General features: G+C 35.9%; 1 protein-coding gene across 8 annotated transcripts; it reads left to right on the top strand.

Annotated features, from left to right (window-relative positions):
- The first annotated feature begins 937 nt into the window (after window positions 1-937).
- LOC127414279 (guanine nucleotide-binding protein G(I)/G(S)/G(O) subunit gamma-2-like) lies at window positions 938-20,543 on the top strand. 8 transcript variants are annotated; one of them, XM_051652202.1, is made up of 4 exons: window positions 942-1,130; window positions 11,408-11,486; window positions 17,103-17,207; window positions 19,377-20,527. In XM_051652202.1, the coding sequence occupies exons 3-4, from the start codon at window positions 17,121-17,123 to the stop codon at window positions 19,503-19,505; spliced, it is 216 nt and encodes a 71-aa protein (XP_051508162.1). In that variant the 5' UTR covers window positions 942-1,130; window positions 11,408-11,486; window positions 17,103-17,120; the 3' UTR covers window positions 19,506-20,527. The 8 variants fall into 8 exon arrangements, 4 of the variants coding, with proteins under 4 accessions (XP_051508162.1, XP_051508163.1, XP_051508164.1 ...); XM_051652203.1 differs by lacking the exon at window positions 942-1,130 and adding an exon at window positions 1,188-1,386; XR_007892771.1 differs by lacking the exons at window positions 17,103-17,207; window positions 19,377-20,527 and adding an exon at window positions 16,501-16,919 and having other exon boundaries at window positions 938-1,130.
- Window positions 20,544-24,097: the final 3,554 nt, after the last annotated feature.

The raw sequence follows: 24,097 nt of genomic DNA, 5'->3' as shown, positions 1-24,097 counted from the left end.
TTTTAAAAAAAAAAGATCCCTGAATTTCAATGTGATCTCAGTCTTTTGGACCTCACTGTATATATACACAGGGACTCAAAGTGGCATTTTGTTTTTCACAAGCACTAATTAAACATAAATTAATACGTAAAAAGTCATATTTGTAACAGATTATTATGCATTACACATATGCATACACATTGTGCAGAGTAATGCTGACATGAGGATCTCAACTTGACATGCTAAGCTATGACATTTTCAAAGGACACACAAGACAGTGTAACAGTCTTTACTTGCCAAGATAAAACAGGAATATGACTTCTGCAACTGTTTCACACACACCTGCAATCATATGTAACACCTTACCACCTTAACCTCCACTGTAACCTTGTGTGTGTTTGTGTGGGTATTTTAGGTTGCCGGTTGGAATTCCTTTTTTAATCTTCTGTGGTTCTAATATTGAAAGTCTGAAGATTAAGCTTTTGATTACAGGAGCTCAGATCAAGCTTTGTGCATATACAATAACTTTCTTTCGTTTACACACACACACACACACACACACACACACACACACACACACACACACACACACACACATGTTGGTGCAGCTATCATTATGAGGACTCTCCATAGACATAATGATTTTTATACTGTACAAACTATAGATTCTATCCCCTAACCCTAACCCTACACCTAAACCTAACCCTCACAAAATACATTCTGCATTTTTACATTTTCAGTAAAACATCGTTTAGTATGTTTTTTTAAGTGATTTGAATTATGGAGACACTATAAATGTTCTCATAAAACACATTTATTGCATAACACTCTTGTAATTACCAGTTTGTAACCTAAAAAAATGTCCTCGTAAACCACCCAAACCCGTCCACACACACACACACACACTTTGGGGGAGGGGCAGTTGTGGATATTTATCTGTGTTCCTTGTCAGCTCTGAGCAAGAATTTCCGTGCAGATCTGGCTGAGCTGCACATGCACGCAGAGAAGCCACCCGAGTGGACAGCAGATATTATACACTATGCGCACATCAACAGCACAGCACGTACAGTAGAATCAAAGCCTTGCAAAGACTACAGGTGGCTGAGAAAAATAAGCACCTTGATATAAATGATCTGACTGGGCAGCAGCAGGTAAATAAGCTTGCTATTATCTTTTTAACAATATCTGCGTGAGTGTTTGGGAGAGAGAGAGGAAGTGGGTTTCAGCTGGCTTCCTGAGTGATTCCACTAGTTGATGGGCGGAGCAAGAGAAAGACTGTCAGCTGGGGTGGTGTAGCAGGCAGTGTGTCTATGTGTGTGGGTGCCAGAGTGTCAGATCAAGCAGTGTATATCTGCTACTATTTCACACTGCTCTTGTGCCATTGAAGATTTTACATACACAGAGAAGGTAAGTTGCAAATCTTTCCATCAGCACACTGTAAGACATTAAGACTAGAATGAGGAATTTGTGACAGGGAGATGCAGATATATAGAGCTGAAGATGTTCAGTGTGTCCACATAAAATAATATGTATTATTAGTTAAAAAGAAAAAGGAAAACAGGACTCCCTTAGTATATAGATGTGTGTTTACTCGTATTTCTGAGTGTACAGCTGCACTAGATTATTGTAAGTCATGTGCAGTGTTTTTCACAATGTGGGGATGGGTGTGTTTGTCTTGCATGCACCGTTGCAAATGTGTTAGAGTACATCAATGTTACATCACACTGGGGAGGAATATGGTTGCTTGTGAATTACCAGACGATGTTTTTCTTTACACAATGGAGCAAAAAAGGATGCATATCTATTTTACACACAAGCAGAAAAGTGCAGAAATGCCTTTTGTGGTCAGGTATACATACATCTGTGCCTGAGCAGCAGTGAGCATCTGTTTGGGGTAAATGTTGCCAAAGATGGGGGGATGAAAGTGGAGGAGAGCATGGGGGAGGGGACAGAGAAGATGCTAGAGAAAGGAGAGTGATGGAGAGATGGCAGAGGAAGAGAGGGGGTAGAATATTTGAGAGGAATCCCCCAGGAGTCCCCAGTGTATTCTGATGACTCTAGAACAGTGCTTATTCTTGCATAAGGGTTTACTCAATTTTACAGCAAGCTGAGCTCTGTCAATCTATGATGAACTGCACAAAAAAAAAAAAAAAAATCTTAATCTAAATATGTGCTTCATGTGGTAACATCTAAATCATCTGGTTTGATTCAAGCCAGACATATTATTTAACATCACTTACATCAACAAAACCAATGTAAAGGGTTAGATAAGGTACTGTAGCTCCTTAAGGCAAAAATTGCATGTTAAAACTTTTTACAGTGTAGTGTGTGTATTTATTTCATATATTTCATGCAGATGTTAAATATTGTTCTTTGCATGAAATTATTCTTATTAGCGGTTATATAGAGCTGTAATCAGATATTTAGAGATAAGAGTTAGTAGAATACATTAGTAGTACTTTGTATGAAAAGTCAGTGATTCCCAAGACTAATAATGTTTTATTTTGTAACCTAACAATATGTTTGATGTGGTAACATATTTAAGGTTTTATTTAAGCTAAAAATAGTATTTAACATGACTAAACCAAACAGAATACTACATTATATGGAAACCCTGCAAGGTGAAAAAAAAAATGTCCTTCCTGAGCCTAAGTCTTTAATGTTTTTCTCTCTTCCCAAATTTTTTTTTCTCTCTTCAAAAAATGTTGGCCACCAGGTGCCACTATCAGTAAACATGTAATCTTATGCTTTTAATGCTTTCTCTGTTGCTATATAGCTGAATAATACATTTATTATTTATTTAAGGGTTTGCAAATCTTAATCAAGACAAAATCAGGTTACATATGTTTGATATGGCATTCGTTGTCGTGTAACAACTGGAGTTATTTTTTTGTTTGAAATTGTTGGTCTTTCTAAACCATCTATGCCGTTTGCTCAGTGTTACAAGGTGGAACCCTTCAAAAAGGACAGACATAATAATAATTTCCCCCATGTTTCCCGTTTCCCTCAATACATTCCTTCGCTTCCACCATGTAACACTGAGCAAACGGCATAGATGGTTTAGAAAGACCAACAATTTCAAACAAAAAAATAACTCCAGTTGTTACACGACAACGAATGCCATATCAAACATATGTAACCTGATTTTGTCTTGATTAAGGTTTGCAAACCCTTAAATAAATAATAAATGTATTATTCAGCTATATAGCAACAGAGAAGGCATTAAAAGCATAAGATTACATGTTTACTGATAGTGGCACCTGGTTGCCAACATTTTTTTTTTTTTTTTTTTGAAGAGAGAAAAAATAATAATTTAAAGAGAGAAAAAAAAATTTTGAAGAGAGAAAAAAAAAATTTTTAAAGAGAGAAAAACATTTAAGACTTAGGCTCAGGAAGGAACTGAAACACTATTTTTTTTTTTCACCGTAATTTACATTAGGTTACACCAACATACGTAAATTAACTGGTTTTATTCAAGTCAAAAAAAATTTATTTATTATGAATAAATCAACATGACATTTACGTGGGTTACACTAATGAAAATAATTGTTATGGCCTAGAGCAAGTAGAAATACATCCTTGAAATAACAATTCCCTGTGATTTTCTGTTTCAAAATTATTTGAGTTAAAAGGAACATGTTTCAGGTTAGATGTCGAAGATGGTACTTTAATCTTACTGACGGGGCTGTGGGGTACATAAGACAAATGAAGTGTGAAACACTGTGATAGATGGCTCAGGAAAGCTGAGACCCATCTTATTTATCCAGCATCGTATTTTCTGTTTCCTTATGTGGTGAGTCGTTTTCATTTTCCAAGGCATCTGGATGTCATAAATACACTTTATGTAATGTTGAACCTGTCACAAGAGTATCATGAAGAAATCCAGTACATACATGATAAACATCACATATATGTACATGTAGACATGGATGTTATAATAAGCTCTTCGGAAGTCTGTGCAATTTCTTGAAGAATAAGAACTAAATATAGGACAGTATTTATGTTCTATGCTAAAGGAAAGAATGGGGGGTGGGGGATGAAGAGGCCTTTGAATAGATGTGTACAATATAAGAGCAACCCCTGCACACATCATACAGTTCACTGTTCAGAGTGGGTGGATCTGGTGCTGTCTGGATAGTGTATGTGCGTGTATTTGTGCGGCTTTGTGCATAAATATGATTAGCTGCGAGAGACAAAGGTTTTGTTAAAAGCGAAACTGAATTTCTTCCATTTATAATTTTTCCAGTCTTTCCTGAGTAACTTAGCCAGCCTCTTTCATCCTTTCGCTCAATTCCAAGAAAGACAGAGAGAGAGAGAGTATTCCCATGTAGGAGAAAATTACTTCATGCTCTGTTTGTAGACTCAGCCACTCTGACTAATACTCACACCAGGCATCTTTTCTCCTTATTTCAGATTTCAGCTAAAAATTGTTTGATGTTTTTTAATTGTTTTATTTTTATTAACACAAATATGTACCTGCCTTAGTGTGTTTGAGTTTACTTAGCTATAGGCCTACTTTAGGGATAAAACTGTCCCCAGAAGTTAGCTTAATCTGACAAAATCTCCCTTTGGGGACATCCATAAAGGTAAAAATGATGTAGAAACAAAGTAAAAAGTGTTTTTTTTTTTTTCTCAAAACACAAAAGGTTTTTTTTCAAGGATTTGCTTTAGGATTAGACTGTAAGCACTATAAGCACTTGTGAGCACTATATTAAAGGGGTCATGACATGCCCTTTTGTTTTTTATATATGTTCCTTGATGTTCACTTACAATGTTAGTAAAGTTTTTTTTTTTTTTTTTTTTTACAAAATGTAAAACATGATCATTTTCCACCTTCATTCTGACCTTCAGAAATGCTCTGTTTTGGTGCTGGTTCTCCTTTAAGACTTCTAAAAGGCATCTAAAAGGTGATTGGCTCTTTTACCTGTAAGGCGGGACTTCCTTTCTACATCTGTTGACCGTTGGGTGCTAGAGCTCCTTGGTTTGGCATTCCATCTTCTCCCATTCATTTAAATAGAAGTGGCCCATCTCTGCTAAATAAATAGTCTCTGTCTTGACTGACCTGCTCTCTCTTTACCATCTCACTGCTCACAGCTACTGGGTGGGCTACGGAAGAGATAAGTTAAAGTAGTCGTTGATGTGTTTATGTGGAGGCGATCAGGTGAAATGTCTACATCAGTGTGATATCACAATTTGGAGGAAGTAGAGAACGAGTCATTTTGGCAGCTTGGTTTCAACAAATGCTCTTTTTGCAGTGAGGAGAAAGTTTTCAGTTCTGAAACTTACAGTATGATTTTATAGTACAATGACCTCTTATCAAAAGATCAAGGAAAATGTTATTCTTCATGTCATGACCACTTTAAATTCTTATGTCCCTTATGCTGTTTCAGGCTTTGCCTTAAAATCGGACAAATCAGGTGTACAGACCTTTATAAGGCCACTTTTATATCTTCAATTATATTGGAACCGCTGAAGCAGTGATTAAAATGACATTGTGAAATTAAAAAAAGCCTTGGATTTGTTGAAAAAAGGGATACTGAGAAATATAAGTGTGTTCGAGTGTGTGTACAGTAAATACATTTCTGTATATTCGTATACAACCCCGGATGTTTGGAATATTGTTAACTCTCCAGGAACCTTGGGTGTTGTTCTTGGCTGAGTGACAGATTCTGCAGGAAGTAATTTTAACCCACTGTACACACACAAGCTCCAGTTTTAGTAAATGTCTTTATGGTCATCCAGAATGTTCTTATTTCTTATTTAGATCAAAGTCATGATTAATGATTAGTAATGTGTTCTGAATTAATTTAATAAAGTAAATAATGTCAGATTACATTTGGCAATAGTCTAGCTTATCGCTAAATTCATGGAGGATAGCTTATAGTTTTCTGAAGTCATAACACATTGGGGAGGATTAGTCTCATGTTTATAAGCACCTGGCCAAATCTTTTACGAGAACAGAGGGTTGTTTTTAGAGTCTGATAAGGCACCCGGACTCCCGCTCAGTGGTGTTTTATCACTACAGTAAGCAAAGAGCAATAATTTACTTTTTTGATTACTGTAATTGCGCCATATTATATTTTAGAGTCAAAGACATGTCATTATAAAACCTGCCTTTTCAGTTGAAGTGCGTAATTTTTCAAATGTTAAGAATGTGTAAAATACTCTTACCTATCTTTGCTTAATATGCAGAAATGACTATAATTAAGCCATTCGTGGGTTGATTTCCCCAAAATGTTTAAACACTGTTCAGAAATGTACGTTGCACAATGTAGACAAGAGTGTTTAGCCAGCACATTGCCAATGCAGTGTCCCGTTGCACATGCTTATGCTATCTTGCGTTACTGTGAGTGTAAATAATGAGCTCTAAAATATCTGGAGAGAGCTTTCCATTAGCATTACCATTCATTTAAATGGTATCTACTCAGCTAGTGCAGGGTTTCCCCAGAAGTACACAATCTGGAAGCTGCTATCTTTGCTTCTGGGCGCTCAGTTCTGAGATCGGCTGTCACGTGACCGATCACTTGTTAGTGGAACAGTTAGGGGAAAATATAAGTCCACTTCATGCTTTAGACAGCCCTTCAAAAAATATGTTCCTGGAAAAAAAATGTATTTTAATGTAATGACATAATTTATTTAAAACATTTTTGGGGAAAAAGTACTTAATCAGAAGGAGTACCATGAACCAACAGAAGCATGCTTTTTGGCATCATAGAGTGTAGTTCCATCATCTACCAGCAGGGGCTAATGGAAACTTGCTAACCAGTCAATACCTGGTCCTCTGGTTGTTACAAACCTCAATACTCAAGAGAATGATAGAGTTATCTTCAATTGACTTTGCCATTAAATATGACGTGTACGTATGTTTCTATAAACATACTGATGCTCCGCCATGACTGTAGTTGACCTAAAAGAGGAAACTGACAGTAGAAGCAGACAGTTTACATTAATGCCCACTACTGTATAGTGCCCTTTCGGCAACGCTGAAAATGCTAAGTACCTGTGTTGAGTTATGAATTGTGATCTGAAACTAACTGTTGCACTATCAGTAGATTGCTCTGTTTATTTGAGCATTCCAACCAACCAGACATTGGCTCATACAGTGGTATGTGTTTGGTCTGGGTCAGTCTATTTTTCCAACCAAAGGATATTGGGGGTTTGAAAAACTTGTTTGTTAGTATTTTTGCAATTCAATTTGGTGCCACTAGCTGTACAGAAATTACACAGTTCACCTTTAAAAGAGGGTAGTAGCTTGTTTCAGATTTAGGTGGGAGGTTTCAATTCAGGTTCTTTTTTTCTGCAGGGTGTCTGCATCTCAATTGTGTGCTAATAGTAGGCATTGGAGAAAAGGAGTAACAGACATGATTTGAGCCTTGAGATCTGATGTCAGGGTCAGTGTCTACAAGGGAACCCCTGGAGTGAAACCAGAAAAAACATTATAAATCTGTCTCTGTATTTCACTCATTCTCTCACCCTCTCTGTACCATCTGGGGCTCAGTGGATAAATTGTTTAACTTGCTAGTGTCTGCTGAGGCCTTGCGTGAAGACACACACACACACACACACACACACACACACACACATGCAGAGAGAAAGCTTTTCATATCTACAGTAACTGTAGGTAACTATATATATATATATATATATATATATATATATATATATATATATATATATATATATATATACACACACACACACACACTACCGGTCAAAAGTTTTGAAACACACTCATTCTTTATTATCATTTTTTTCTTCACATTTTAGAATAATAGTAAAGTCATCAAAACTATTGAATAACATAAATGGAACTATGGGAATTATGTTGTGACTAAACAAAATCCAAAATAAATCAAAACTGTTGTTATATTTTAGCATCTTCAAAGTAGTCACCCTTTGCCTAGAATTTGCAGACATGTACTCTTGACATTTTCTCAACCAACTTCTTGAGGTATCACCCTGGGATGCTTTTTAAACAGTATTGAAGGAGTTCCCATCTATGTTGGGCACTTATTGGCTGCTTTTCTTTATTATTTGGTCCAAGTCATCAATTTCAAAAACTTTTTTTTTTAATTACATTTTCGTTTTATAATAAAATTAATATGGTGGCACAATTATATTTTTGTCTACAAAACTAATTTCAAACATTTAAGCATATGACTTCAGATCAAAAGATTTTTAAGATCATGAGAAACCTTTCAGTCAAGTGTTTCAAAACTTTTGACCGGTAGTGTGTGTGTGTGTGTGTGTGTGTGTGTGTGTATGTATATATATATATATATATACAAAGCATAAGTTGAACAAGTTTGAGAAGCAGTGTTACTTGGAAGCTCCTATAACTGGTAGAGCATGGTGCTATAGGGCCTATATACTGATAATATGTAAATATGCAATGTGAGTGGCTTTGGATAAAAGCTTCTGACTTTATACTGTATCTACCACCATTAAACATTAGAAGCCAAGATCATACATTCTAAGTTATTTATTTCCATTATTTCTTAGAATTTATAGTGTCAAGATACTTATTTTGCAATGTTACAGCCAAACCATTTAGTAAAAATGAAAGCATGCTTTCTTATGCATTAGCACTGGCTGTGAGCTTCTGGTTTTGTCCTGTGAGTAGGTGGACACCTGAGTACTGTTTTATATTAAAAGGCTACTTGTTCCTCATTCCTGTGTTATCACAGTTACTTTCAGTGGAAAAGGACTACAAACCACTGAAAGTACATGCGAGAATGTTAGAGTATGAGTATGTTATGTTTGAAACAAAGCACAGCTTTCCATACAGTGTTAGCAGTAAGATGACTCAGTTCAAACCTGTGGTGGAGCCTAATGTTGTTGTAATGTTTTGGTTTTGGTGAGCACTGAGAAAGAAGAGATGCAGAGAGATTCAAAGTTGCTGGAACGCTCTGTGTGGAAATTATTCACAACATTGGAATTCCCTGCTGCTGCAGAGCTGTTTTAGCAGAGAAATTGGCCCATTTATCACATTGACAGAGATAAGCAGAGGAACAGAAAGAAGGTGGGGTGGAAATACAGAAAGATGGATGAATAGTATGAGTTCCCTGTGCACTGTGAAAAGTTTCTTCTTATCCTCCTCATTCCAAATGTCCAGTGTTAGGGATGCACTGATGTATCGGCCGACAAATATTGACCAAATTAAAACCATTGGCATATCGGTTATAAGTATGAAAACGCAGATATGAAAAACCGATGGTTTGTTTATAATTAGTTAACAACACACTTTCTTAAAAATCTGTGAGTTCTAATGCACAATCCACAAATAACGATAGCCAAAAATGTAGGCGGGTTGGCACTCCTAAGAACATGTAATATTTAATTTTTTATTCTTTCTTGTTCTCATATTAATGAGGACAAACCGGAATCATGAGTTGTGAAAACCGTCCGAAACACTTTGACACACTTTGACTTCTGAGACATTGGTATGGTATCCATTAAGTCTGCACAATGGATTAATCTCTTCCGTAGCCCGCCCAGCAGCTGGAGTTAAGATTTTGCACGATTATTAAACCTTAAAAGGCTATGTTTAAAGAGCCCATATTATGCTCATTTACAGGTTAATAATTTTATTTTGGGGGTCTACTAGAATAGGTTTACGTGCTTTAATGTTCAAAAGACACATTATTTTTCTCATACTGTACAAAGCTGCAGCATCTCTTTTCACCCTCTGTCTGAAATGCTCTGTTGTAGCTCCTGTCTCTTTAAAGCTCCACTTTCTGAAAAGCCCAGTCTGCTCTGATTGATCAGCTGGCCCAGGGTGTTGTGACCGGTCAACCGCTTGGAGTGTGTGTCGGAAATGTAACGCCCCTTGTAACCATAACCGAGTTTCAGCTCCCGAGGGTTCCTGAGCAGCGCATTCCTGAGGCGGGCATTATGCAAATGTATTACATAGTGACGTAGCTATGTCACGGAAGTAATGGCTGGACTGCATACCAGGCGTTTCTGGCAGTTCAGGAGGAGGGTTTTCTGTGGGAGAAATTAACTCCCTTTGGCGCTGACTTTGTGCTTTGTAACTTTGCAGACTTTTTATATGAACAAACAGCTATATTACACACTAATGGAAAGGTAAAATCCCAAAAAGCATAACTGGGCCTCTTTAAAAATGCAGTCTGCATTTAGTACTTCAGTCAGCGCTGTGTGAGCAAGCAACATTTATTATCTGTTACATCACCATAGAATTAAAAAGGCAGTTTTCTTCCTTTGGTAACTTTTTATTTTTATATTTACGTGAAATTGCCCAACGTGCATAGTATGAATTTGTAATGTTCTATAATATACAGTACATACATGTAAAATGTGAGCTCTGTTGTTTTGAACTGCAAAAGCAAAAATGCAAAAACGTTAGAGAAGTACAAAATAAACGTTTTTTTTTTTCACACCAATCATCATGCTATGAGATTTAGTTTTTTTGTTGTTGTTGTCTTTTTTTATCTTTTATATTCTATTTATCTTTCATTGTGGCTGGCTCTCTTTAAAATGTTGGCCTGTCATGTGTTCAACAGATCCAATCCATAAGGTAAGTGGCAAAATATCGGTATCGGCATATAGGTTTTTTGTTAAAATCGGCATCTGCCAAACAATTTCATATCAGTGCATCCCTATCCAGTCTACTGGGCAAATTTGTATTGTAGAAATATCAGATAAAAAATATGTCATGTTAAGATGATACTGTTATGAAATTACTCATATTACATGTTAAAACAATTTCAGTATCAATAAAAATGTGTGTTCTGCTCCTGAGAATAATTACATCCTTGTATAATTGCACTATAATGTAAACGTATATATACTGTAAGATAAACAAATGACTTATTAGGGTCTTAAAATTATATTATTAATTATTATTTTATTAATATTTGGCTGATGAACTTGTTACAGCTTGTCTCATTTTAAGGGTTTTATCAAGTAGAAAAAACTCCTTAAGGTATTTGGCAGATCATCAATTTTTACAGTTTCAAGAGTTCAGTTCAGTTTTACAAGTTCAGTTTTTCAAGAGCCTGTCTAAGTTCCCAGTCTTGGGACTGAATAGGTTATTCTGCTATATCTTTAATAGTTAAACACTATTCTTTTGAAAAAATGAGAAAAAGAAAAGAAAATCATGTTGATTGAATGATTCTGTTACCATCCTGGCTACATGTTACATCCTAACTGATTGTCCCCACAATGTAAAAAATTTCAGGTTTTTTTCTATCCTTGTAGATATGTAGAGAATGTAGAGAATACCTGGACACACACACACACACACACACACACACACACACACACACACACACACACACACACGCACACGCACATGCACACACACATGCACATGCACACACATGCACATAAACTCATTAAAAAGGCTTAGAGCTGCAACTGGGATATTACATATGGACTGTAACTGCATGGCTTCCTTTCCCAACAGAGTCTGAAGACACAGTGGAGGTGAACTCAATTTCTGAACAGACCAACACAGCAAGAGGACAACAAGAGTAAAAAATAAGGTGAGAACAAGAAAGAGAAACTTTCAAGAGATTAATGTAAAAATAGGTGTTTTATCCACACAGAAAAGCAAACACACACTCATTCATGCACAGCAAGTAGGAATAGGGGGATGCACTACATGGCAAAAATATGTGGACACCCCGAACACCCTCAATTGGGAAGGCTTTCCGCTAGATGCTGTGTTTATGCCCCTTGTAACCCTTAGACATTGTTATGGAGATTTGCTCCCATTCAAACACAAAAGTATCAGTGAGGGCAGGTAATGATGTTGGGTGATGGGGTTGTTTCCCATCTGTTTTCCAATGAAATATTCTTCTAAAAATCGTAATTTGTGTTCTGCAGAAGAAAGAAAGTCATACACATCTGGGATGGCATGAGGTACAGTAACCCTAACCCTCACAAAAAACGTTCTGCATTTTTACATTTTCAATAAAACATTGTTTAGAATGTTATTTTTTAAGCGATTTGAATTATAGGGACACTAGAAATGTCCTCATAAACCACATTTATATCATAATACCCTTGTAATTACCAGTTTGTAACCTAAAAGAAAGTCCTCGTAAACCACTTAAACCTGCCCACACACACACACACACAGACACACACACACACACACATTTCTCAATACACACATACAAAACACACTTTGACATCCATACCAACACACCCACACAATTTTAGCAGCATCATTTATTCAATTGGTCTGCAGTGCTCTATATATACTATAATACAGCAAACAGAAAATAGGAAAAAAGCATGTATTTGCTCCATAGGCTTAACATGAGAAACATGGTGCCATCTGGTGGAAAATATAAAATAAATACATTTTGAAGCCAGGGCTCTGGAATAAAAGCATAATGTCATAGAATTCATGATTATAAATGTTAATGTCACTGGGATCAAATATTGCCATTTTAATGGGGTTCAGTGGGGACATTTTTGTCCTTAAGGTCTTGAGTGTAACTATTTTGTGTACACAGTGTATTATAGATGAATTATAGGAACCGAGGTTGAAATATCAAAATACCCCCCAAAAATACACACCTTTGGCAAACTTTTGCCATTGGCATTACCATAGCCAAAATTATCGAAAAAATGAAAAAGACAAAAATGTCCTGAAGGTCGCACAAGGTTACAAAGGTGATATTGTCAGGGTTAAATTGACTCCAAACAGAAACAACATTACTATATACTGTAGAGCACAATAGTTGAGTTCCTGATGTAGGAACTACTTATATATTTGTATATTTCTGAATCTTAAAAAATATTGATTCTATACTTATAATCAACAAATTTAAATCAAGTTTTATGTTTTTTCATAATTTTTATTGTTATTACGTCATTCGAAATGCTTCGTGGGATTGTAGTTCATTACCTCATTAAAGACGTTAAGTACACAATTTTGCAATTTTGTCTTTTTGTCTGATTTTCGAATACCTTTTTGCTTCAAATCAAACTTTGTAATGGAAAATGCAAATGCAAAGTTTGGCATCTGTTGCACTCTATTGGATAAAATCTTTCCGACGCTGCATGCCTACTTTGTGATACAAAAGATGGTTAAAGCTTCAATAATATCTGTAAATTACATTTGATTAGGTCAGAGGAACATTAAAAAGAATTTAAAGGTTAATTTCGAAATTACTTATTATTTTTACACATACATCATTGGATTCTCTGGGATTCAAACATAAAAAGTCATAAAATCAGTCTCAACAGAACATGAGGGTAAACAAAACAGTGAAGATTGGCTGACTGCATTTCTGTGATCAATTCAGGCCCTCCAAAAGCACAAAAGACACCTAGAAAGCAGAAGCTCAACAGAATAAACATGCTTTAAAACAGCTGTAATTTCACCCTTGATATGTTAGACTTAGAGTATTGTACATTGTGCAATAATAGAATGAATTTTGCCAGTAGGAGTGTTAAAGTAAAGGGTAAACTGGTGATAGATATATCTGTAGCTCATCTCTGGGTCTCTAGCACATCAAGCTCCACACATATCCTGCATGTCAGCAGGCCTAAAGTTCCTGGCACTTTTCAATTTTCCAGTCAAGTAGCACTCTTCCTTTGCCTCCTGTCTCTTAATCACTCCCTCTCTCTGAACCCCTATATGGTAAAGTTTGGAGCTCTCCAAAGACAAACAGGGACTGCAATCTAAAATGGCTTTAAAACATAGACTCTATGCTGGATTTGTGTTGATGTTCCTTATCTGGCTATAAATGTCTCTTTAGGCCTGATTTACTGAGGGAGACAATGTGCTGAGGCTGTCCCTACTATGAACTCTTTGGATGTATGGGGTCCACAGTTTAAAGTTGCTTGTCATTAGCTACATACTTGATTTTAAGAGTGGAACATTTAATTGCTGTAAAATCGCTCTGTATCTCAGTTGCCTAGCAACTGAGGTCCATTGCAAAGATGCCTGGGATGGTCACTAGCTTTAATGAAACAGTCTTTATGAAGGATTAACAGAAGCTAAGGATGAAGGTGCCGTTCTTTACTAGTTCAGTGGAGTCTGGATTAAACAGACATTTTACCCCAAATAATGGATTTCTATAGACATTATGGAGTAATGTGGAGCATAAAAACAGCATTTTCACAGATAACAGCCTTTTAATTAATTCATTTATTTTTACCAGTCGTAGGGATATATGAGTGTTATTATGTTCTAAACTTGTTTGACTTTCTTCAGTGTCACACAAAAGGAGGTGTTAGGCAGCAATACAGCCTCAGTCACCATTCTATATTGTGTGTATTGTATACTGTATATTGTATATTATTATTTGTATATTGTGTTGTGTGTAATTATGTGTATATTAGATATGTAAATTGTATTGTATAAATCTGATGTTTATTGTAGATTGGTATATGTCTCATCACTGTCACGACTGCGATGTTGCTTGGAACTGCACCCAAGACTTTCACCCACTGTTGCACTTGTGTATATGGTTGTGTGAAAATAAAGTGATTTGATTTGAATGTAAAAGAAAATACAATGAAAATGAATGATGATTGAGACGAACATACTGCCTAACATCTCCTTTTGTGTTACACTGAAGAAAGAGAGTCATATGGGTTTCAAACACCATGAGGGTGAGTAAATTACAGAATTGTCACTTTTGGGCGAATTCACCCTTTAGCAGCATCTATTCCTTTGTTTATCTGATAATGTTATTTTCCGTTGCATACAAAATTACACATTCACCGTAGAATCATAATGTAATAAGATCTGGAAATAAAATTGTAGATAATGTGATAAGAGTGGGGAACGTTATTCATAAACGTTTGGATGCCATCTGAATCGGTTTACAAGTGGGAGGTTAATAAGCCATGATGAACTTGTTTTCCTCATTGCAGCTTGGATTGTCCTCTCATTTCCACCCTCATTAAAGGGATAGTTCTTTCAAAAAAGAAAATTCTGTCATCATTTACTCACCCTCATGTTGTTCCAAACCCATATGACTTTCTTTCTTCTGTGGAATGCAAAAGGAGATATTAGGCAGAATGACTGTCTCAGTCACCATTAACTTTCATTGTATGGAAAAAAGATGCAATGTGAATTAAAGATGACTGAGATTAACATATTGCCTAACACCTCCTTTTGTGTTCCACTGGCAAATGAAAGTCATACGGGTTGGGAACAGGAACAACATGTAAGTGATGACAGAATTTTCAATTTTTGGTGAACTATCGTCTTTTTTAGTTGTAAGAGAGGAGTAAAAAATGTAAAACATGTAGAGTATATAATACAAATTTCTGTAATGTTGTTGTTTGAGTGTATGGAGTTTTTCTGGCTGGGCTGGACTCATTACCTAGAATGGGTTACCTACCTAGAATGAGGTCACTGTGACAGCTGACAGTCTAGCGCCCCCTGCTGTTTACTCTCAGCAGTAGGCCTTTATGTTTAACCTCGCTGCAGGAGGGCCGGCTGAGATTAAAAACTCCAATACATCACAGACATTTGAGCTCACAGTCATGACAGGTGTGTCACAATGTGCTATCAATACCCATCTGGCAAAGCCTCATGGAAAAAAAAGATGTACACTTACACACATACTCATCATTGCTTTTCTATCATGGTGGGGACTTTTCATTTACTTCTGTTGCTTTTATACTGAGCTAATGATGTTTTCTTTTTCCCTAACCCTACCCCTAAATCTAAAATTTTTTAAATTTTCAAAAAGGATAGTTCATCCAAAAATGGAAATTCTCTCATCACTTACTCACCCTCATGCCATCCCATTTGTGTATGACTTTATTTCTTCTGCTGAACACAAATTAAGATTTTTAGAAGAATATCTCAGCTCTGTAGGTCCATACAATGCAAGTGAGGGTGACCAGAACTTTGAAGCACCAAAAAAGCACAAAGGCAACATAAAAGTAATCCATACAACTCCAGTGGTTAAATCCATGTCTTCAGAAGCGATATGATAGATGTGGGTGAGAAACAGATCAATATCTAAGTCCTTTTTTTTTTTTTTTAACTATAAATCTACACTTTCACCAGCCCTCCTATGTGCATTCATGAGAGGACCGAGTTCTTCTTCTTCTGCTTTTTAGTGGTTCGCAATCTTCATGCATATCGTCACCTACTGGTCAAGGAGGAGAAAGAAAAAAGGAAGGGATAAAGCAAAGGAAAAGAATAAATAAATTATATTTGCACAACAGGTGGCGATATGCACAAAGAATGTGAATCAGCAAAAAACAGAAGAATAACTCTCTTGAACGCATATACTGTAGGAGGGTTGTTGACAATATTTACTATCTTTATTAAGCTGTTTTCCTTGTGGAGACAGTTTGTTTCAGGTTTTACTATCCTTGTGGGAACATTTAATATCCCAATGTATTGGCAAACAAGACACTCACATTTTCACTATAGCTCACAGTTACCTAGAGACACTTTCCGCCACATATCCAGCAATTACAATTCTGTAAATTAGAGACAGTTGGAAAGGATATAAGGTACAGTCTCAGGCTCACATGCTGCATTTTCACTTTGTATTTCCTGCTTTAAAGCACAGCATTGCTGACCAGAATACATTGTGTTTTGGTTGCTGGTCTCCATCATGAGATGATAGTGTCCTCAACAAGCTTCTTAACTAGGTCAACCAGCGAGGCTTCCTTGGTCAACAACTTTTATCCGAAACAACATTATGTTTGACCACTGTGCCTGATCATGCCTCACCACATTTGATCAGATCACCCGAGACACATCTCCAGGTATAAACGGGGCCCATTTTGTTCAGCCAACCACTCCAGCTGAGTTTACCATGGCTATGCTAGTTCACCGGCCAGACCAGCAGCAAACCAGAACTAACAAGTCCAGACCAGCATAGAAATGTATGTTGGACTAAGCAGGTATTTTCAGCAGGGTTGTCTGAAACTAAATGCAACACTGCAAGTGAAGCAACAACAACTATCAAAACCATTTCATCCATCAGTCACCATGATGCCATAGCACAATGACACAGCACCATAGAGCAACTGTCTGTTCATAGCAAGAAGTTAGTGAAAAAGAACACACAACTCCTTATATTTTGTAATCTTTAAATACATGCTAAATTTGGACCTTGCTGAGTTTGTCTAAATCCATGCGTTCTTCTCCTCATGTGTTTCAGTGCTGAATCGGCAGCCTCATGGCCACCACCAACACTGCTAGCATTGCCCAGGCTCGCAAACTGGTGGAGCAGCTCAAGATGGAGGCCAATATCGACAGGATAAAGGTGAGCATATTAAACGTATCATCAGATTAAACATAATTAAGATGACACGAAATCAAATTTGGAGTTTTTTAGTCTGGAGCAAGGTTTTAGTCCATGTTTATTAGCTTTGAAGCTATCTATATGTAAGTGCACACCTACAATTTGCCTAAACTAACAGTAAAACTTTGTAATAAGGTTCTATTTGTTAACATAAGTAATTATGTAAGGGACAATGTACAGTCAGGTGGTTGTTATCACACAATAAACCCCAACAGGGTGATCAGGACCCCGATGCGTAGTGGAGGGGTCTTGTATCAACCTGAAGGGGTTTATTTTGCGATAACAACCGACTGACTGTACATTATCCTGCTTATTACATGGCTACTAACCAAATAAATAAAAACATGGACATAAAATATTGATTTGCATTGAAGTTGTAATTTGAGAAGAAAGAAATCGCTGAACAGCTGAAATCAACCTCCGGTTTGCATCGGAGTTCTGTTGGTGTTTATTTTGGGAAAATGACCGTCTGACTCCTCAGTATTCAGCTTATTACAAGATTATTTGCCAAATAAATAAATAAATGGACATGAAACATTTATTTGCGCTGAAATTATGTAATTATGTGAGAAGAAATAAATCACTGAACAGCTGAAATCAACCTCTGGTTTGCATCGGAGTTCTGTTGGTGTTTACTTTGCAAAATGGCGATCTGACTCCTCAGTATTCAGCCTATTAGCCCAAGACTACTTGCCAAAAAATAAAAAAATGCACATGAAAAATTGATTTGAGTTGAAATTATTTTATTAGCTTACTTTTAGAAATCGCATAGTGAGTCGAGAAGCAGGAGAGACGGCTCGCAGAACCCAGATGAGTGATCTGATACTTCTTAATCCCTGGTTGTGCGGTTGTTACAGAGCAATATCTGACCACCGGATGGCGCCATTGACCAATCAGAATCGAGTATTGCAGAGAGCCATGTAATAAACATTTGTTAACATAAGTTATCATGAACAATATTTCAGGTTCAATACAAGTTAAACTCAATCAACAGCATTGTTGGCATAATGTTGATTACCACAAAAAATTATTTAGGCTTGTCCCTTCCTTTTCTTTACAAAAATTAAAAAGAAGCAGAAATTAAGGTTACAGTGAGGCACTTACAATGGAAGTGAATGGGGCCAATTTTTGGAGGATTTAAAAGCAGAAATTTGAAGCTTATAATTGGATAAAAGCACTTACATTAACTCTTCTGTTAAAATGCATGTATTATTTGAGCTGTAAAGTTGTTTAAATAGTCATTTTTACAGTCAATTTAGGATTTTAGGGTTTGTTGACTTTACATCGTCATGGTAACAAAGATGTCAAATTGGCTATAACTTTACACGGAAAAGGTTAGTAAGTGATTTTATCACACTAAAATCATGTTTACACGCATATTGTTTATATCTTGTGGCTAAACTTTTGTAACAGTGAGTATTTTAACATAAAAAATTGGCCCCCATTCACTTGCGTTGTAAATGCCTCACTGTAACCCAGATATTTGCTTTTTTTAAAGAAAAGGAGAGATGAGTTGAAATTAATTTTTGTAGTAATCAATATTATGCTACAAATGCTGTTGATTGAGTTGAATTTTAACAACTGAACTTGTATTTAACCCAGAACAATCCTTTAAATTAACATTAACCAAGGTGAATATGTTCTGAAAAACGAATGGCCTATTATTAGTTCATGATAACCAATGTTGTTAACTAATGTCAACAAATACAACCTTATTGTAAAGTGGTACCAAAGTAATTTAGCAGATATTGTCATTTAAAATGTACAATATTTATTATCAGGAAAAACGGTCCAAACATATTGATGACTCATCTTTCTCCATACAGATTTTTGTACCCAATCAAATGCTCTCTAGAATGAGAATGTCCCTCCTCCTAATACTGCCTGCAACTGACTATCACATTGCAAATCATGGTTCATGGCTGTGACGTAAACAGAATGCAATTGGCTATCTAAAAAAGCCCCAAAAAAGCCGTTCTATATGTCCCACCTTAAAAGAAATCTGTGTTCATCAAGCGGTTTCATGAGGTCTTTAACCAATTAATCTGACAACTTGGTTAGGAGTAAAAATACTGTACAAGACAGGACTTTTGTGAATGTGGATGTAACAACATGTGTTTGCAACCTCAGGTCTCCAAAGCAGCAGCAGACCTGACATCATACTGTGAAGCCCACTCTAAAGAGGACCCCCTGCTCTCCCCTGTGCCTGCATCCGAGAACCCCTTCAGGGAGAAGAAGTTCTTTTGTGCCATTCTGTAGCCGGTGCTGCCAAGCCATGGACTCACCTAAAACATGTTGATTTTTTACAAGGGCGGGAGAGGTGCAGTGGAGAACCTTTAAATTCTCCTGGCTATCTAAGAGCCCTGATTAAGCCACTGATTCCACCCAGTGGCCTTTATATCTAAAGCTGAGCATGGTAACATGTTGAAATTCAGGAGGGAGCGCAGCAAAAAATGAGTGACTGTCATTGTAGCAGATCAGCCAGGATGTGTTGTGAAAAAATGTAAGAATTCAAAGGTTTCTGCGGTTCTAATGCAGTATTCAGATATTTTTTGTTTTTTTGTTATTGAATTGTAGTGGGCTGTGATCGTTAATCTGATCACTGGTTTTAGAACCCATGGATTATTAAATTTGTTGTGTTATTTTCTTTTTGATTATCTTTTTCTTTCAGAATGAATTGATATAGGCCTACCATTTAGGTAGCTTTCTGTAGCCATGTGTGGACACAGCAAAATCTTTTGTTGTTTTTTAAATTTTTATTTAATGAATGATAGTTGAGTGAACTTTTATATGAATATGACTTACTTCATGCTTGGACAAATATTCTTAAAACAAAATACTTATCTTTTAGATGCTGATAAAATTATTTGACTACAGCAAACAAATTTTATTGTTTTGTTTTTGATCTTAAGCATAGTTCTGTTTTTACTCTTTGTACAAAAATGTTAACAAGTTCAGCTGTGTTGTGCTATACATTTTGAATATTTGTGGAGATATCAATAATAACTGCATGAAGCCTGACAAAGTGCTGTCTTTATTCCCTAAAACCAACAGATTACCATATTGATATTGAATATAAAATCAACATCCTTCTACTGAAACCTCAAACTCCAACAGCTGTTATCCCCTAATCCCAATGTCTTCCATCAGATCACTTTCGAACTCTGCGTAGCTTGGTAACTGAACCATACTGTAGAAGTCTTTTTTAACACTTCCAACAAGATGCTGGGCATTAATATTATGATCATGATCAAAGATTTGCCTCCTCTGATTGATGTTTTTTTTTTTTTTTTTTTTTTTTTTTTTTGTGGATAATGTTGCAGAGCTCTTTCTTGCCAACAGAAGGAGACCTTGTACCAAAACTGAGATCATGACAAAAAAAAAAAAAAAAAAACGGTTTGATTTGAAGTGCCATAAATGGTTATATAGGAATTATTATGCATTAATTAACACCTCAGTCAAATATCTTAAGGGAATACATCAGGGAAGGGCAAATTACATTAACCATGCCATATTTAATCAAGTTTTTATTAGTATTTAATTTCTGGGTTAATATTAAAATATGTAGAAAAATTAAAGAGAAGTTTAAAAGTAGCAATGTTGTTAACAGTGATGCCTAAACAGACTTTTCAGAGCAAATTATGCAGCATATTCATTTTTGCTTTGCTTTATCTTAAAGGGATAGTTCACCAAAAAAAAAAAAAAAAGAGAGAGAGAGAGAGAGAGAGAGAAAAGAAAAGTTTGTCATCTGATATGGAACACAAAAGGAGTTTAGAGTGTTAGTGTCAGTCACCATTCAATTTCAGTGCATCTTTTTTTTTTCTTCATACAATGAATGGTGACTGAGACTGTCATTCTGCCTAACATCTCCTTTTGTGTTCCACAGAAGAAAGAATGTCATATGGGCTTGGAACAACATGAAGGTGAGTGAATGATGAAATAATTTTCATTTTTTGTTGTTCAACATTTTGTTAAACTTTTGTTAAACTACCATTTTAAATAAATCAATAAATCATTTTTAACTGTGCTAAATATGAAACAAATAAATACAAAAATGAAATCCTTCATTACTGTTCCCTGCTCTAAATCATTATATTTCAAATGAAGCACTTTGATGTATGTATTAACTCACAAATATTGTTAAGTACTCATGGTGACTCAGACCCTCACAAGCAAGCAGGGGCGGACTGGGAATAAAACGTGGGCCTGGACTTTCTGGCCCAGAGCGGCCCAAACACACCACTTTATTGATTTAATTTTCCGGCTCAATTTAAAATTTTTGTGTTGAAAAAATACATTTCTATTTACTGTTAGTCATGACAACGGGCCCCACCAGTGCAAAAATTGTCATAACTTTAAAACATCTACAGAACCACTGTAAATGTGATGAGTGGAATTCTATTAGAGAAAGCACTAAAAATAAGCACTTTATAGCTCAGATAAATAATATGTTGTTAAGTTATAATGTAAATGAACAAGGGAAAGTGTATATTTTAGGTGTTGTGACAAGTCAGCATTTCTTCCAATTTTTAAAGATCTTAATCACCTTTCGCCTTTTTTCTAGAAGTGCAAATTAACTATTGTCTTATTAATATGAGGTCATGGAAACAACAAGTATAATAATAATATATTATATACAGTATGTATATATAGCTATACAAGATCATAAAATGTTGTTTAAAATAGTTAGATGAAGAAAGTGTCACACCACCGGACACTGATGAAATGCTTACAATTTCATGTTAATTACCGACATAGCTATGTGTAAATATTTTTAAAAAAAATACAAAAATAAACGAAAACAGAAAGTTGGCCAGAATATGTACAAATATAAATATAAACAAATATAAATACAGTATATATAAAATATAAACATACCTCTTAAAGTGCAGATCTTTGCAGATATTTTGCAGATTAATTGCTCATATTTTCACTCTGTGAGTTTGTTGCGTCTTTATATCAGCAGTGTTTTAATTTCTTTCCCCAGATTATTCTTGAGAAAAGGTGAAAAGCCCTATGCTTTTACAGGCACTGTTTTTCCCATCCTTTAAATAAAGTAACCCTCAAAGACTCAAATAGCCACAAAGTAATATTTTTCATGACTTGTTTTCTGCATTTCTGTCAGGCATGAGCATTATTCAGCAAGGTGTGTGATCTGTGTCTAATAATACTGTGATAAGAAGCCACACTTCAGCTCACAGTAATGCGTTGTGGTATGAATAAATTATGCAAATGAATATGTACTGCTCATAGCTTTCCTGTTTGCTGATTTTATTTAAGCTGCTGGTATTGTATTTGTTGCAACTTGCAATTATTTGTCATTTTGTGATTATTCAGAGCTCATCTTATACTTAAGGTATCGCTGTCCTTTTCTGCATATGGCTGCCCCCTTTGGCATATTGCGGCGCCGTTTTCTGCATAACACGGCGGCCCATTTCCGCTTATCGCGGCCCATTCGGCCTATTTCGCGTCCAGCCCTTTGGGAAAAGTCCCGGTTCTCCCGATGGCCAGAATTACCCAGCAGCCCACCTAGAAAACGCCTGGTGCTCCCGATGGCAGATACGCCTCTGCATACAAGATGCCACAAGCATATGCCTCATGTTAAGTAAATAACAAAATCATTACGTCAGCATCCTGCAAAATGCGTCTGTGTGATGCATTGCCATGGAAACTGGTTTGACGACAGTTTGCTAATGCTTGAATCATTATAACATGTGGAGCCTTTGGAGACTTTCTCACTTCCATACACAAATAGGATCAAATGTTCAGATGATTGTTTCTCCATGTGTGCCAAAATGACACTTACTGAGCGGTTCTTCGTGCTGTTTACACATACACACAGGGATATTTGTTCTCTGGATTTTCCTAGAGCCTCTGCATAGCTTTTCAATAATCAGTAAATAAATATGATTGTTTAGATGTATATTTACTTACATTAAATTTCATCAATCTTAATGTCTGCCATTTGTTTGATAATGGTTTATCGATGTATACAACTGTAACGGCAGGCAGGTTTGGGTGATGGTGGTGTAGTGATTTAAGATCTGGGTTGATTACCCAAATAGTAGCATACAAAAACTCTGGAAGTGGTAACCCATATTATGAGAGAGTAATTGACATTCTCTATGACAGCTGTGCTTTTGAGCATCCCACTTAACCACAGACTGCTCCTGGGTAACTACCTAGGCCTATTTATTACCAACAAGAAACTTTACCTATTTAATGTATGTAACTTTGTGTTATATATGCAAGTTAAATTTATTTTCAGAGCAACCTTAATTGATTAACAAAACTAATCGATTGTTTAACTTTTAGTCTATTCCAGCAGAAGGACTTTCTCTTTAAAGGAATATTCTGGGTTCAGTACAAGTTAAGCTCCATCGGCTGCATTTGAGACATAATGTTGATTACAACAAAACGTAGACAAATTTAGAGTCATCCCTCCTTTTCTTTATAACAAAAAGCAAAAATTGTGGGCATTTTCAATGGTGGTGAAAGTGGCCATTGTTTTTTTTTTTTTTTTTTTTTTTTTTCGAGGATTTAAAGGCAGAAATGTGAAACTTCTAATTATATAAAAGCACTTGCATTAACTCTTCTGTTAAAACTCATGTATTAATTTAGCTGTAAAGTTGTTTAAATCATAATTTTTACAGTCATTTTAGGTTTTTAGGGTTTGTTGACATTACATGGTCATGGCAATGAAGTTGTAAAATTGGCTATAACTTTACACAGAAAAGGATAAGTGATTTTATCACACTAAAATCATGTTTATGTCACGTGGCTGTACTTTTGAAACAGTGAGTATTTTAACGTTCAAAAATTGTGATTTACAAAAATTGTTCAGTTACCCA

The sequence above is a fragment of the Myxocyprinus asiaticus genome, chromosome 23 (assembly GCF_019703515.2).
Source record: "Myxocyprinus asiaticus isolate MX2 ecotype Aquarium Trade chromosome 23, UBuf_Myxa_2, whole genome shotgun sequence".
Taxonomy (NCBI): domain Eukaryota; kingdom Metazoa; phylum Chordata; class Actinopteri; order Cypriniformes; family Catostomidae; genus Myxocyprinus; species Myxocyprinus asiaticus.
This window is presented reverse-complemented; position numbering and strand designations above follow the sequence as displayed.